Raw genomic sequence first — 17,131 nt, forward strand, 5'->3', positions numbered from 1 at the left:
TTCAAGAGCCAAGAGGTAATGTTGCAGCTCGATAATACCTTGGTTAGACCACACTTAGAATATTGTGTTCAATTCTGGTTGCCTCACGACAGGAAGGATGTGGAAGCTTTAGGAATGGTGCAGAGGAGATTTACCAGGATGCTACCTGGATTGGAGAGTATGTCTTCTAGGGATAGGTTGAGCGAGCTGGGGCTTTTCTCTTTGGAGAGAAGGAGGATGAGAGGTGACCTGATAGAGGTGTACAAGATGATAAGAGGCATAGATCGAGTGGACAGCCAGAGACTTTTTCCCAGTGCGACAATGGCGAATACGAAGGGGCATAATTTTAAAGTGATTGGAGGAAAGTACAGATGGGATATCAGAGGTAAGTTTTTTACATAGAGAGTGCTGGGTGCATGGAATGTACTGCCAAGGATGCTGGTAGAGGCAGATACATTAGGGACATTCAAGAGACTCTCAGGCACATGAATAATAGAAAAATGCAGGGGTATGTGGAAGGCAATGGTTAGATTGATCTTAGAGTAGGCTAAAATGTCAGCACAACATTGTGGGCTGAAGGGCCTGTACTGTGCTGTAATATTCTATGTTAATGGGAGTCTTCAATAGATGTGTTACTTAATGTGAGGAAGGGTATTAGCCAATTGTTTTTTGTGTCTCAGAAACATCATATAATCTGTCAGATTTTTAACAATCAACTGAGACAACTTTTCTGAGCCCTTCTCTCTGTCTCCCAGCCCATTCTCGGTGACTTGAGTTCTCCTTTACAGAATGGTATTAGAAATAGAAGCAGGAATTAATCCACAGCTCTTCGCTCTGTGATTCTATCGGGGTGCAGCAGGGTATTGGTAAAGTTACTGGACCAACAGACAGACTTCCAGACTATTGATTTCAAAACACGAGTTCAAATCCACCATGGCAGCTGTGGAATACAAATTCAAGTAGTTAAATAAATCTGGAATTTATGCTCGTTTCATTAATGGTGATCATGAAATTATCACTTTGTTGTAAGAACCCTCTGATTCACTGAGGTAACTCAGAAAAGGAAATCTGTCATCTCTCTGCATCTGGGATGTATATGACATGATACACATCAAGGGTTGACTGTCAACTGCCTCCTTAGTTTATGAGGGATTGGGGGGGGGGGGGGGGTGGAGGGCACAAACAATAAATGTTGCCATTGTTGGCAACAACTGCATCCCAAGCATGAATTATTTGGGTGAGGCCTCATTTGGAATACTGTGTGCAGTTTTGGGCCCCTTATCTTAGGAAGGATGTGCTGATGTTGGAGAGGGTTCAGAAAAGATTTACGAGGATGATTCCCAGAATGAAAGGGTTTACTTATGATAAGCGTTTGTCAGCTCTTGGACTGTACTCACTGGAGTACAGAAGAATGAGAGGGGACCTCATAGAGACATTCAGAATGCTGAAAGGACTGGACAGAGTAGATGTGGCTAAGCTGTTTCCCTTGGTGGGTGAGTCCAGGATTAGAGGGCACAATCTTAGAATTAGAGGGTACCGGTTTAAAACAGAAATGAGGAGAAATTTCTTTAGCCAGAGGGTAGTGAAATTATGGAATTCTTTGCCACATACAGCTGTGGAGGCCCGATCACTGGGGGCATTTAAGGAGGAGATTGATAGGTATCTAATTAGTCAAGGTATCAAGGGATATGGGGATAAGGCTGGAAATTGGGGCTAGATAGGAATAGTTTTAGTTTAGCTCATGGAGCAGACTCGATGGGCCGAATGGCCTACTTCTGCTCCTTTGTCTTCTGATCTTGTGAATAAAATGGAAAGGAAATAAGACCATGGCTGATCTGCTTCAACCTGACTTGAACCCCTGTCCGAACTCTATTCCGCTTGAGTTTCCTAACTACCAAGAAAAAATCTGTTGATTTCAGTCTTTACTCATTGCCTAAGCATCTCCAGCCCTCTTGGGGAGAGAATTCCAAAAAATCACAGCCCACAGTGTGAAGAATTTTATTCATTCACTGGAATGGGTGCGACTGAGAGAGACAGCATTTACAGTATGACCCATCCCTACTTGCACTTGCATTGAATTGTTTGCTGGGCAGTTTAGAGAGCCATGGATCTGGAGTCACATAGGTCAGCTGATGTCCTTTCCCAAGGAGTGTTAGTGAAAAAGGTAGGGTCTTACAACAATCAGGTGGCTTAATAATGACTGTTTCTGGAACTAGCTTTATAATCTGTCTCAGTCTTTCTCCTCAGCTTCGTCTTAAATAATCCACCACATATCCTGAGACCATGACCACTAAGTTCTTGGCCCTCCAGCCAGGGGAAGCAACCTCCCAGCTCGGAAGCACTTCCTTCTTCGGGAAGCACTCTGAGAATTTTAAAGCAGTGGAAGAAAGCTATATGCCTACTTTAACCTGCTCCTCCTTTCAATGATCTCATGGCTGACCTGATCGTAGAATTAACTCCACTTTACCTCCTGTTCCCTCATAAACCTTGAATTCGCTTTGGTCCAAAAATCTGTCTTTCTCAGCAGAGATCGGCCGGTTGGCTACAGTATAAATGGTATTGTGATCTGGACTTCTGAGCCTACACACTGTATTGCAGAAATTGGGAATGGACCAGAGGTCAGATGCCCATACATTTGACCTCTTGCTCTAACTCTGGACTCACCATTGAGTGCATTCCATAAACTGCTGAGCTGAGGCAATGGATACACTTCACATCTATCCTCCCAACTTTACACTTAGCTACACCTGACAGGATTGCTGACCTTCATTTAATATGTAAAATTGGGCATTTTTTTTGTTTCTTTTTCTTCATTTTATTGTATATTTTTGTTTTTAATTAATATCAATTTTATGTGCCATAAATGTATTTTTAATTTTTCAAAAATTATTTACTATTTTGTTGATGAAAAGAATTGAAAACCTGAGTTTATCGCAAACCCTTCAGGGAAGGGGTTGGTTTGTGGGTGGGGATTAGTTGCCCCTGCCGTGCCACCCGTCGTAGCCTGGTGCACCTCCTGAAATGGCCAAGGTGGCATCACTGCCAGTGCTCTGGGAACTGCATCACAGAAAACGTTCTGTGTGGCCAGTGTCCAGCATGGGGCAGCAACTATGACACATTAAACAGGATCAGCATCATCAGCTCCGTCTTCTGCTTCTCTATCTTCCTGACAATGTGGATAACCTCACATTTCCCCCATATTATTCTCCATTTTCCAGCTTTTTATCCACTCACTTAACCAATTCACATCCTGTGTGTTCTCTGCACAATTTGCTTTTTGCCTGCTTCTATCTATCATCCACCTGCCACTGTCTCTCAGCTAATCCCCCCCGCCTCGCCGGTGCAACCTTCCCATTATCTTTCACCCCTCCTCAGTCTACCAGTCACATCGAGCTCCTGCCTCACCACTCCCACTCTCCTATATACTGGCCATCACCCCTCTCAGCCCTGATGCAGGGTTTCAACCTGAAACATCGACAATTCCTTTCTCTACTGCAGATGCTGCTCAACCTGCTGAGTTCCTCCAGCAGGTTGTGTGTTGCTCCAGATTCCAGCATCTGTAGTCCCTTGTGTCTCTGTCTTGCTTTCCCACTTATTTTGTATTATCAGCAAATATGCCCACAGTGATCTGAGTCACTATTGTTGATAGTTGTAAATAGTTGAGGCCTCAGCACTGATCCCTGTGGAACCCCACTCATTACCGTTTGCCAACCTGAAAATTACCTATTTATCCCAGTCCTGAATTCATAGTAATAATTACCTCAACTGCATACTTCCTTACCTTGCTGAAACTTTTTATACAGCACCTTATTGAATGCACTGCATCAACTGGTTCCTATTTGATTCTACAGTGATTTTCTAAGTATCCTGCAATTACCTCCTTAATAATGGATTCTAACACTTTTCCCAATCAGAGTTGTGAGGTTGTAGCTTCCAGCTTTCTATCCCCCCTGCTTTCTTTAGTAGTGGCATTACATTTGTTTTCCAATCTGCTAGAACCTTCCAATCCTGTTGTTATAAGACTAATGAACGGTTCCCTAGTACAATAAAGTGGACTCTTGACCTCACAATCTATGTCGTTATGACCTTGCACCTTATTGTCTACCTGCACTGCACTTTCTCTGAAGCTGTGACACTCTACTCTGCATTCTGTATTATTTTACCTTGTGCTACCTCAATGCACTGTGTAATGAATTGTTCTGTATGGACTGTACACTGGACAGGTTTTTCACTGTACCTCGGTGCAAGTGACAATAATAAACCAATTCCAATTCCAGGTTGGAAATGTCATATGTTTCAGTGGGCTTCCCTCTCATACCTAAGTGAGATGAGCCAAAACCAAATTGACAAGTCCTACCCATTCACTACATATTTGTAACCCCGTACCTTAGGTCATTGAGCAGTGCCCTAGATATCTTGCTCAGCACTTCCCCACAGAGTGCTAGTTCATTATAATTCTTTTGGTTCTGGATTCTGAACATGTACAGTTTCATACCCCATTGACATGAACCCCTGCTCTCCCTGGTGCTCCCATGGCTATGAACTGGTGATTCCATTGTAGCACATCTCAACATGGAGTGAGCCACCAGTGTAGTGTGCAATGTTGCCTGTGAAGGGTGTTTAGGTTGGCTGGGGTGAGTGCTGACATGCAGGGTTCAGGTGACCGCCATGACCCGTTTGGTGAACATAGGCCATTGCTGGAGTCTGTCAGCACCTGCTTCATGTATTCACAGACCATCTAGATTCTATGATCTCTTATCACCTCCTGTTGGATGTGATAGAAGCTGCTGTCTTCTCCTCTCTTTGTTTGGTTGCATATCTCTCCTCAGCCTGGAGATTTTTCTACAGTGACAAGCACAATTGCTATTGACCACTGCTGAGCTTGTTACTACAGAGAAATCTCTGGGCTTGGGAGAAATATGCAGACAAACAAAGATAGGGAGATAGCAGCTTCCATTTCATCCACAAGGGGTGATGAGAGGGACTGTAGGATCTGGACCATCAGTCAATAGCTGTTGGCGGTCCCCAGCAATGGCTCTCGCTCACCATGCTGGCCAAGGTAGACCCCTGAGCCTTGCACTTCACTATTTGCTGCAGCCCATCCAACCCCAGCTCTCACATGCAGCCACTTTACATTGCCTTAGCTCCCTTCTCACCGAGCTGTGCACTGATGAAATCACCTTAACTGTTTTATTGCTGCAAGACTTCCAGCAGAGGTCTGAGCCCTCAACCAGGTATGTGATACAGGAGCACCATCTATAACTCATCTCTATTATAATACATTAATCACTCCTTTCAGCATTGATTCCCATAGTGCCCTTGCTCCTGTGAACTTTTTGTGAATGCTAAATCAGCAACCAGTGTACTTCAGAAAATATTTTGCTTGTATGTTTTTATTAAATAGTGCCCTTGTTAAATGTTCAGTTAATGCATGGAGCAGTTTTTTTTGCTACTCATTAAAAAGGGTTAATACCCTCATAGTAAAATGTCTGCAGAAGTCAACATATACATTACAAGCTGAGAAACAAATGTTTTTCTGTTTTAAAATATAATTGTGATGTTTTAAAATAAAATACTGACACAAATATCGATAAGTTCCTTCCTGGTTGTGCTAAAATTTCAGAGGTAGAGTGCAACACACTGACACGGCTACATCCCACATTTACTGGTGGTGATCAGGAATGAATTTCTGGACAAAGTCATTTAGCGAAGGATATATGCAGGACCTCTTTGCAGCCTTGCTTGCTCCCGGTCCACAAGCATTTTGCAACTATGAGCTACCCACTGTTGAATGCAGACTTGAAAGAAGGTGATGGAAGCCATGGACTCAGAGATGTAAAGTTTGGTTTGGTCTGGTTCTAGAGATTGCTGTTCTAATCAGTGTTTATTCTTTGTTTATTTTCCCCTTCAGCTGGGATGACAGCAGCTCGGTCAGCAGTGGAATTAGTGACACGATAGACAACCTCAGCACTGACGACATCAACACGAGTTCCTCCATCAGCTCGTATGCCAACACACCAGCCACCTCCCGCAAAAACCCTGATAGCCAGGTAAAATGTCATTCAGGTCACGGTGAACCATCCAGATTCATTCCTGCAAACCTCAGGGCTTATGTCTGTTCTCCTTCTCAGAAGTGGAGAGAAATAGGGTGCCACTCCGCAAAGGCATTGTGCAAAATCCTGATTTACGTGACTGACCCCCTGAAATGAGTGCTTTTAAACATGATAGGAAGAATTTATGTACTTAAATTACCTGAAAAATACTTCCATTTACCACATTTATTCAGGAAGGTGACCTGTTTCTTGGCCAGTGTGCCTTTCTTGAATGGCAGTCCAAGAGGTAAAAAAATAATTATATATAAAAAGTAAGTACTCTGCTTTTTGTGATTGGAAATGGTTATCATTTAAGTCCAGTAAGGATGAATGCCAACTGTTCAACAGTAACAGAGGGCACTGTGCTTTGGTTCCTGTCTGCTGTTCACACACTGCATTTATTTCTTTCCCCCGACCCTCTTCCATTCCCCCAAACCTCTCAACCACCACTGTTCCTCCACCGTCCAAAATAAGAATCACAGTGACCAACTGATACCTTCCAGTGCAACTAATTATGCTGCCTCAGCACTGGTTCTCACTCGTGAGCTATCTAAACTGACCAGCTTTTATGCTTACACTTAGAATGACACAGGGAGCATTTGGCCTGTGGCTCCTTGTGAGCTCCCAGGAGAAAAGGTCTTATTAGTCCCAAAACCTCTAACCTTATTTCCCTGTGGCTCTGCAACTTGTTCTCTATCGCACTGACCCATCAATCCTCCTTGATTTTTTTGTTGCATTAACCTACGTGAAGAGGTAATTTACAGTAGCTCGTTAACCTATCAGCGTGACTCTTAGAACATAAACTCCACAAAGTCAACACCCAAGGTCAGGATTGAACTGGGTCTCTGACCTCTGAGATAACAGCATTAGCTGTTGTGGCACGGCATTAACAGAATCATCAGCACTGTTTCCTGATATCTAGCTTCTATGATCTCCATAGTTTACTCATCTTTCTTCTTCTGCTTGTGTATTAGTGCTCATTGGAGTGACTCTGAATACAAGTTATATTAGAGAAACAAAGGACTGCAGATGCTGGAATCTAGATGAAAAACATGATGATGCTGGAGGAACTCAGCAGGCCAGGCAGCATCTGTGGTGAAAAGCAGGCAGTCAACATTTCGGGTCAGGACCCTTCTTCAGGACTGAAGATAGGAAAAGGGGAAGCCCAATGTCTTGGAGGGAAAAGCAGAGCAGTGATAGGTGGGCAAAAGAGGGGAGGTGGGGTGGGCACAAGGTGGTGATAGATGCAGGTGAGAGATAGTGATTTGTACATTCATGTACCCCATGTGCATGTATTTGTAATGACATAGAACCATAGGACAATACAGGCCCTTCGGCCCACCATGATGTGCCGACCTTTAAACCACACCTAAGAATATCTAACCCCTTCCTCCCACATATCCCCCTACTTTAAATTTCTCCATATGCTTATCTAACAATCTCTTGAACTTGACCAACGTATCTGCCTCCACCACCACCCCAGGCAGTGCATTCCATGCACCAACCATTCTCTGGGTGAAAAACCTCCCTCTGATATCTCCCTTGAACTTCCCACCCATTACTTTAAAGCCATGCCTTCTTGTATTAAGCATTGGTGCCCTGGGAAAGAGGCGCTGGCTGTCTACTCTATTGATTCCTCTTAATATTTTGTATACCTCTATCACGTCTCCCCTCATCCTCCTCCTCTCCAAAGAGTAAAGCCCCAGCTCCCTTAGTCTCTCCTCATAATGCATACTCTCCAATCCAGGCAGCATCCTGGTAAATCTCCTCTGCACCCTTTCCAATGCCTCCACATCCTTCCTATAATGAGGCGACCAGAACTGGACACAGTACTCCAAGTGTGGTCTAACCAGAGTTTTGTAGAGCTGCATCATTACCAGAACAACATCATCTGTTCAAACTCATTGACCAGAATGCATAGACATACCATGGTGAACCTGGTGACAAGGCATTCTCCTTTTAAGTGGTAAAGTAAAATCCTGAAAGATAGCTTTTATACTCTTCCCATTATTACCATTCCCAGGTGATTTTTCCTGTTGCAGTTATATACAGGGTGGCGTACTGCTCTTTCATAATGGCAACTTTGAAATTGTATTTACTTCTGCCATGACTAAGTTTTGTTCCATTGGCTGCATTTGTGAAATCAAGTGCATACTTACATGTTCTCTCCTTAAAGGAGACAGTAATGAACAAAGAACATGGTAGGGGTATGTTGCTACATGGTAGGGGTAGGAAATAGTTGCTACAAATGCTAGCTGCCTGTTTGGCAAAAAGGGATTTTGGAAAAGATTAGTGGTTATATAACATTGCTGTAACCAGTAATGAAGGAATGAATTGATGCAATCAACTATAAAGCAGTTGGTAACCAATAAACTCTTCCCTTTTATCTATGATGGATTAAAAGTGTCACCACGCTTTGAAAATTGGTTTGTGGAAAACAGCCAGCTTCAATCTTTTTAGCTTTTGACATGTTGCACATTGAGTTCTCACAGTATTTAAAGTAGGTATTTGTTATTAAATCACACTTAGTAATAGTGGTACTTATTTTGAAGAACCCGTGGACTGTCATCGCTCTGGGTTTACACAATGGATTCTTATAATGTGGCATTCTTACGTTATTTACCTTGGTCCATGGGAACCAGATGCAATACCACCCACATTGCTGGTCATCTGGAAATTATTTTTAAAAATAATTGTTATTTTATAATTATTTTGAACAGTAGGAGCTTTAATCTGGGGTTACACAGTGTTAGTGATGTCCAGAAATTATTTGTAAAGAACGCCAAAGGGACATCATACAGAAACAGATCCTTCGGCCCACTGGGTCCATGCTGACCTTTTTGCCCATCTACACTGATTCCACTTGCCTGCACTAGGTCCGTATCCTTCTATCCCTTGCCTATTTAAGTGTCCATCTAAACGCCTCGTAAATGTACTAATTGTATCTGATTCCACCACCTCCTCTGGCAGTGAGTTCCAGATATAAACCATTCTGTATAAAAAAAACATTCCCCTCAAATCCCCTTTAAAACTCTTTCCTTTCAGAAACCTGTGCCCTCTTCTTTTGCATACCCCTACCATGGGAAAAAGAACCTGACTATCTAGCCCATCTACACCTCTTATAATTTTATATACCTCCATCAGAGCACCCTTCAGCCTCCTTTGCTTCAGGGAAAACAAGCTGCCTAATCCAATCTCTCCCCTTAACAAAGGTCCTCCAATCCAGGCAACATCCTGGCGATTCTCCTCTGAGTTCTCTTTAGTGTAACCACATCCTTCCTTTAGTGTGGTGACCAGAACTGCACACAATACTCCAGGTGCGTTCTAACCAGTGTTTTGTAAAGTTGTAACAAGACATCCCACTTTTTATACTCTATGTCCCAATCTCTGAAAGCAATCATATCATATGGCTTCTTCACCACTCTATTGTGTTGCCACTTTCAGGGAACTATGGACTTGAACCCCTAGGTCCCTTTATTCACCAACATTCCTAAGCACCTGTCACTAAATTTATATGTTTTACCCCTATTTGACCTTACCAAAATGCATCACCTCATTCATGTCAGGATTAAATTACACCTGCCAACGCTCCACCCAGCTTTTCATCTGATCTGTCTCCTGCTGTAGCCTCAGACAACCTTTCTTGCTATCAATAATACACCAGTTTTCATATTATCCAAAGCTTACTAATTAAACATCCTACATCCAAGTCATTAGTCGATATCAACATCTTAATATATAACATACTGTTTAATATATAACATATATCACAAACAACACCGATCCCTGCATCACAGACCGCCAATCGAGAAAACATCCTTCCACCACTACCTTCTGCCTCCTATCTTTAAGCCAATTTTGGATCTAACTAGCCAGCTTGCCTTGGATCCCATGTACCTTAACCTTCTGGACCAGCCTACCATGTGGGACCTTGTCAAATGCCCTACTGAAGTCCATACAGACAACTTCTACCACCCTGTTTTCATCAAATAATTTATTTGCACTTGTATCCCACAATTAAAGTATATTATATCCTGCTAGCTCTGTTGGACTGTGTAGCATAATTGCCTGTTAGAAACTTGCTCAGTGCTCCTGTTCTCAATGACAATCTGCACTTCTTAATTCAGCCATTCAAATAAATTGCTCGGTTGTTCAATTTTCAGAACTAAATTCTCACTTTGTTAGCAATGAGATTGATTGATTCACATTGTTGGATAATTTGATTCCGTTGGTGGAATAAGATGATTTTGCAGAATCAGTAAATCATTAAGCTTCTTGCAATTTAAAACTGTCAAATTGTTTTAAAGGAAGATATACCTTGTACTATATAGGTGCTGAAAGAAATAAAGTTTTCATACAGTGAAGATAAAACAAATCTCTACAGAAACCATTGTGAAAAGAAAGTCTCAAAATCTACTTTACATTGTAGAACTCTGAAAATATATAACATTTAAGATTTAATGAAAAGTAATCTTGTTCACAAAGATCAAAAAGTGAAGTAGCAACTGCCTTCACTTGTACTTTTTCCATGGTTTCGCTAAAGAATATACATAATTCTGACCCAAGTGCCATCTTTGGCTCAATTGGTAATACTCAACTGGTTCCAATACAATTAACAATGGGTTACATATTAAACCGCACCATTTATCCTTCTTTACACTAGCACCTAATATTCATTGAAAAGTGATAGTTTGCACATTAGTAGAAACTCAAAGCATATGTATGGATGGCATGCAAAACAAAGTCTTTCACTGTACTTTGGTACATGTGACAATAGTAAACTAAATTACCAATTTACCGACATCACAATTCTTTTAATATAAATTTATTACCTTTTGTTCAGTCATTATTACAATACACCAAGTTGTCTCCACTCCACTCCTACTGGGGGCTTCATCCCAGGGAGTGGCAGGGTGGTGCAGCTGTTAGTGCTTCAGCCTCACAGCTCCAGGGACCTGGGTTTGAGCTTGACCTCGGATGCTGTCTGAGTGCAGTTTGCAGGATCAAGTGGGCTAATGGCAGAAAGAATGAAAGGGGAATTAATGGACTTGTGCAAGAAAGAATGTTTAATATGGATACAGGGAAATAAGGAGAGGGGCAAAGGCAATAATGAGGTTGCTCGCTCAGGAGCCAGTGTAGATTGGGTGGGCCAAATGAGCTCATTCTACATCGTTATAAGTATAAGACCTACTCCCGAGGTTTGCATTCAGAATCCTTGACGAGTAGTCGAGTATACGACAGAAAGAGTGATGTACTTTTGGAAGTGCCATCCTTTGAGAATGTTAAACTGAGGCACCTTCTGCTTTGAAGAAGAGCAGGTGAGTTATGGCTAGCATCTTGGCCAACACACAACCCTCAATCAAAATCACCAAAGCAGATTTGCTGGTCACTATCACATTGCTGTTGCGGGAGCTTCTGTGCAAATAGGTTGCTGTGTTCCCTACATTGCAACAGGAACTCCATTTCAAAAGTATTTCATCCCTTTGGGATGACCTGTAACCATGAAAGAAGCTTCATAATTGCAGGTCTTTCCTGTTTTGTTTTACTTGGAGTTTGAAGAGTTGTGTTTTCAAATTGAATCATTCACAAAATGTCAATGCAAAAAATGAAAATTGGTGAACTTCAATTTCTATTGTTAGTCTTTGATTTTAAAACATAGTAGATGGCAGTAAGTGATTTTGGAATTAAAATTGGAATTGGTTTATTATTGTCACTTGTACCAAAGTACAGTGAAAAACTTGTCTTGCATACCATTCATGCAGATCAATTCATTACACAGTGCATTGAGGTAGCACAAGGTAAAACAATGATTCACTTATTTTGACCAATTACCCAAAGATCCCATTGACCACAATCTAGTCATGTGAAGTTGGTGTCTGCTGAGTAAACATCAAGGTCAAATATCTCACTTAAACCATTCCACCTTAAATACCAAATATTACAGAATTGAAACCATGGATGTAACCTTCACATGTCTAGCAGGTTGCTGGATGAGGGATCTGTCTGCATCGAGAAATTCTGCTGTTCAGTCTGGCAAAGTAATTTCCTTTTGAAAATCTCGCCTCTTGTCCAATGAATTGAGCACTCAGACAAAACTGGCAGATTATGGTATGGAAGAGTAGTGTAGTTCAAGTAAGTAGGAGATTTTTTAAAAGTATTTTACAGAGAGTGAGCCACTTAAGTTATGTTGTGCTCATGGCTCAATACATGTGAGTAAATAAGGCATCAGAGGTCTTCCTTATGAAAGGAAAAACTGCACCCAAGTCACATTTCCTCATTGTGCATACTGTTTATCTCACAGGTGAAAATTAACGTACCACTTTTAAATGTGAAAGACATCTGGTAGATAAAAAGCAGTTTAAATAGGTTTATAGCACAAGGAAGTTATCAGCAGAACCAACATTTTTCATAATCCAGATCCATACCATGATAAAAGATGAAAGTAATAGGTTGCTGTTTCTCTAGTTACAGACAGATGCAGAGAAGCATTCAGACAGAAACTCTACTTGGTCTGGTGAAGAGCTAAAACGATCAGACGGTGGATCAGACAGTGGAATAAAGATGGATTCCAGCTCAAAATGGAGACGAAACCCGTCAGATGTTTCCGATGAGTCAGAGAAAAGCAGCTCAAATAAGAAGACGACAGTAATTTCCCAGACAGGATCATGGCGTCGAGGGATGACTGCTCAGGTTGGAATCACCGCACCAAGGGCTAAGACATCTACAAACACACTCAAAGGGCATGGTGCAGGTAAGGAGAAATGACTGCCTGATTTTCAAAACTCTTGTGTCCATAACGAGGAAGCACTCAAAATTATATATTTTATTTTATATTCCTCGGAGTGTTGGAGAATGAGGGGTGATTTTACAGCGGTTCATAAAATTATGAGGGGCATAGATAAAGTGGAGAGTAACAGTCTTTTCCCCAGGGTAGGAGAGTCCAAAACTAGGGGGCATGGATTTCGGGTGAGGGGAAAGATTTAAAAGGGACCTGAGGGGCAATTCTTGGATAGTACATACAGGAGATGGGCTGAACACAGGAAATAGGGACTGGATGGGTGGGCACCATGGTTGGCATGGACTTGTTGGGCCGAAGGGCCTGTATCCATGCTGTATTGATCTATGACCCTATAATGATCTGTTGTTTCATTTATCAGACTGTTGCTAAGAGGATTCATGCATCTGTCCCTGTGGGAGAGAGGCTTGAGGATCTGCCCCCAATTACTGAAAATTTCAAACTTTGAGGTGCCACAGAAACTGTGTGCAAGAGTGAAAAGTTGTGGAAATTTCTGGAAATATATCTGATTTCTTGAATTATGGTGTGATTGGTGTAAAAGCTGCGAGCCCCATAATAAAGTCCGCAGTTTTTCTCCCAGTCTCAATCCCAGTCACCCCCACCGCCAACAGTTGACTTCTTGCAGACTGTTGATACGCTTGTGGAATCGAAGCGCAGATTCAGGCTTGTCCTAATGTGGCTGGATTCAGCAGGCTGGGTCCCATCTGATCTGTCTCTTCCTGGTTCACATCTGATTTTCCCAACAGCACAGTAAAAGGTTGGAGCTGATTCAAGTTTTCACCTTGTTTAGTCAAGCAGCTTGGGACATTATTGCCAAGAAAGTCATCTCCAGTCAATTGTGCTAAATGCACCATGTAGTAGAGGCGGCATGTTGTACTCTCCTTCTGAAATTTGTTTTGATTACCAAACTTTGGAGGCAGGATACAGTGTTCTGTCCCTACTGTATACGATTAATGCTACTGACTGCAGTCTTTTGAGTTCTAAAATATATTATGTTTAAAAAACTTCACTTAGTTCTTAAGAAGATAATTAATGACTACACAGCTCCTTTCTTGTAATTAATCTCTGCAAACTTGTCAAAGGTTCCTTGCAGATAAACACCTTTTTAATACTGCCAGAACCTTACTGCGTCTATTGCTATTGATTTAAGTTTTCATGCTCAGACTCGCTCCCCTCTCCCCATCCATAGTACCAGGACTAAAGCATCTACTGGGACAGTAACCAGTGTCTTCTACTGCCAACATCTGCTCCTTTCACTTTTACAGTGCTTAAAATGAGTTCATACTTAAAATTAAGAGTTCTACATATTTCAGGCACCATTCAGTGAAAAATGTGTTGCATCAGCTGGTAACTCACAGTCATGTTTTCCCTTGTGTGTATTTGCATAGAGGTTCTTGCAAATCAAATTTGCAGTGATAGAAAATAATTGAAAAGTTCACATAAAGCACAGCATATAATTCTATGCATCACTTTTCTTGTTTTTTGACACATTGGTAAAGGAAGAAGCAAATATTACCAAGTAGCCCTAAAAGGCAATGGGTTAATTAACTCACAAGTGGGTTACTAAGGAGAATTCAATGTATAATGTGACTTAAATTTAATAGTATAATTTCATGAGGCCATTCAGGATTTTTAAAAAATGTTTTGTATCTTCTGGATTGTGGGCAGTTCTGCGAGGCCAGATATATTGCCCCTTGCCAGCTGCCCTTGAGGAGGTGCTGATGAACCTTCTTCTTGATCTGCCATTGTCCTTGTGCTGAAGCTAATCCCACAATTCTGATCCCATGACAAGGGAAGTATTTGAATCTATTTCCAAATCAGGATAGTAGGCGTCTTGGAGAGGGATCCTGCAGGTGGCAAGTTCCACCTGCAGGTTCCACCTGTAATCACACTTCCCATTTCATTATTGCCTTTGTCCTTTGAGCTGATTGAATCTGTGGGTGTAGGAGAAGCTGTCAAAGAAGCCTTGCTGAGTTTAGGTAGTGTATTTTATAGGAAAAAACTGTGGTGGACTGGGAGTTGAGGAGATAATTGCTCCAGGTGTTGTTTTGTGTGGCAATCAAGCAGGCATTCACAAGTATATAGGAATCATGAGGAAGAGTGAATAAGCACAGTAGTGTAGCGGTTAGCGTAACGCTTTCCAGCGCCAGCAACCTGGGTTCAAATCCGGCCACTGTCTTGTAAGGAGTTTGTACGTTCTCCTCGTGTCTGTGTGGGTTTCCTCTGGGTGCTCCGGTTTCTTCCCACATTCCAAAGACATGGGTTAGGAAGTTGTGGGCGTGCTATGTTGGTGCCAGAAGCGTGGCGACACTTGCGGGCTGCCCCCAGAACACTATGTAAAAAGATGTATTTCACGTGTGTTTCAATGTACATGTGACTAATAAAGAAATATTAATTTTAATCTTTAAAAAAAGCTGGTACTCAGAAAAAACATGGCATTATCTGGAGAAGATTTTTATTTCACTTAATCACGATGATATGGATGTACTGTGCACTGAAGTTTTGAGTGTAATTGTTTTGCAGCAAAAACTGATGATGCTAAGGTGTCAGAAAAGGGGAGGTTGTCTCCTAAGTCTACAAACGTTCATCGTTCTCCTTCAGATGTAGGCCGCAGTAGTGGAGATGAAGGGAAGAAACCTCCTTCCAGTGCTTCACGCTCAACTGGAGGAACGAACACATTTGGTTTCAAGAAGCACGGAGGCTCTTCAGGAGGCATCACTATGATAACAGCAAGCGGTGCCACTATTACCAGTGGGTCTGCAACCCTCGGCAAGATCCCCAAGTCGTCAGGCCTTGTGGGTAGAACGTCTGGTCGAAAAGCTAGTGTCGACTGCTCCCAGAACACTGAGGAGAATTACCTTATCCTAAATGCACGCACTAACTTGCAGTATCGAAGCCTGCCTCGACCCAGCAAATCAAATAGCCGGGGCACTGGGAACCGGTCTAGTACCAGCAGCATAGACTCCAACATCAGCAGTAAGTCGGCAGGTCTTCCTGTTTCAAAACTGAAAGAGCCATCTAAGGTAGCCTCGGGCAACCCAGTGCCTCCGTTACCTAACCAGACTGATAAAGAGAAGGGTGTATTGTCTGACACAGAGAGTGTGACTTCATCAAACTCTGTCAAAGCAAATCCTTCACAGATTGTAACCAGCAGCTCTCAGAGTACTCGACAACAAGGTTCCAAATATCCTGACATAGCTTCCCCCACCTTACGCAGGCAAGTAATATTTCATTACTAGAACTTGTGAATGTAAGCAATGAGTTCCAACTGTTTTTATTTTGCTATTGGCGATGTTTCATTTGTCAGATGCTGATAGTCTTTTAATTAGACTGTCCAGCAGTTCATGGGAACATGTTTCAGAGTTCCATCTCAGTAAAGTTCATGCTGAGATGACACAGTTGAACTCAGAGGGCAACATTTCCTGCTTTGTATCCAATACAGCCTATGGTCAGTGTTCGGTCTAAGCATGAGCCATATTTACCAGTGATACAAATGCAAAAAATTACCATTCTTCTTACAGTGACATAATTATATTTAAATATTTGTATATAACATATTACAAAATTTTAAAAACTCAATTTTATAGCAAAACTGAACTGTGAACGTGTTCATGATTTCAATACAAATAATGAATCCTTTTCTAAGGAGAATGGGTAGTTTACATTAATAGATCAGTCTTAAGGATGATTAGTCCAAATTTAATACTTGGGTATTTTCAAAGAGGCCTGTTTTTAAGGTCTACTTCACAGCAGTGTACTCTGCTCTAAAGTGTGACTCAAAGTTGAATTTTGTTTGATAACATTCTTATGGCATGTTTTATTATATTAAGGTGCTTTATAAATTCAAGTTGGAGTTACTGCTACATTTTCCTTAAGAAACGTGTTTGTTAAACCAAGTAGATTGTCATCTCATATTGAAGTCAGGCAACTGTGGATTCCAATTTGATTGAAGCTTTGGTGCTGTTTTTGTTAACATATAATGATAGAAATTCCTCTGTGGTTACTTGGATTAAATGTGTAATTATGGTGTTGCTGTGAGTTGTAGTCTGCTTTAGAAATTGGTTGCACTGACTTAAGTGGAACCCATTTTTCTGAAGTGGAGTAGAGTGTGCAGGTACTACTAATACTGTGTGTTTGCTACCACAATGTGATCACAAAAATGTATTCCGTTGAAATGGTCTCTGTTCAAAGTCATCTTTTCTCTTTTGGAAGCCCAATGATGATTTGCATATTTATAAATTTGTAGTTATTAACTAACTTAAAC

At 41.6% G+C, this 17,131-nt stretch overlaps 1 protein-coding gene across 5 annotated transcripts in view; it reads left to right on the forward strand.

Moving 5' to 3' along the window:
- Window positions 1-17,131, forward strand: part of nav2a (neuron navigator 2a) — a 755,574-nt gene that overhangs the window by 642,915 nt on the left and 95,528 nt on the right. For all 5 annotated transcript variants that reach the window (XM_052028895.1, XM_052028896.1, XM_052028899.1 and 2 more), the window contains 3 exons: window positions 5,891-6,029; window positions 12,537-12,822; window positions 15,391-16,084. In XM_052028895.1, coding sequence (XP_051884855.1) covers window positions 5,891-6,029; window positions 12,537-12,822; window positions 15,391-16,084 — 1,119 coding nt within the window. The remainder of the gene's footprint in view (window positions 1-5,890; window positions 6,030-12,536; window positions 12,823-15,390; window positions 16,085-17,131) is intronic.

The sequence above is a fragment of the Pristis pectinata genome, chromosome 14 (genome assembly GCF_009764475.1).
Source record: "Pristis pectinata isolate sPriPec2 chromosome 14, sPriPec2.1.pri, whole genome shotgun sequence".
In the NCBI taxonomy this organism is placed as follows: Eukaryota; Metazoa; Chordata; class Chondrichthyes; order Rhinopristiformes; family Pristidae; genus Pristis; species Pristis pectinata.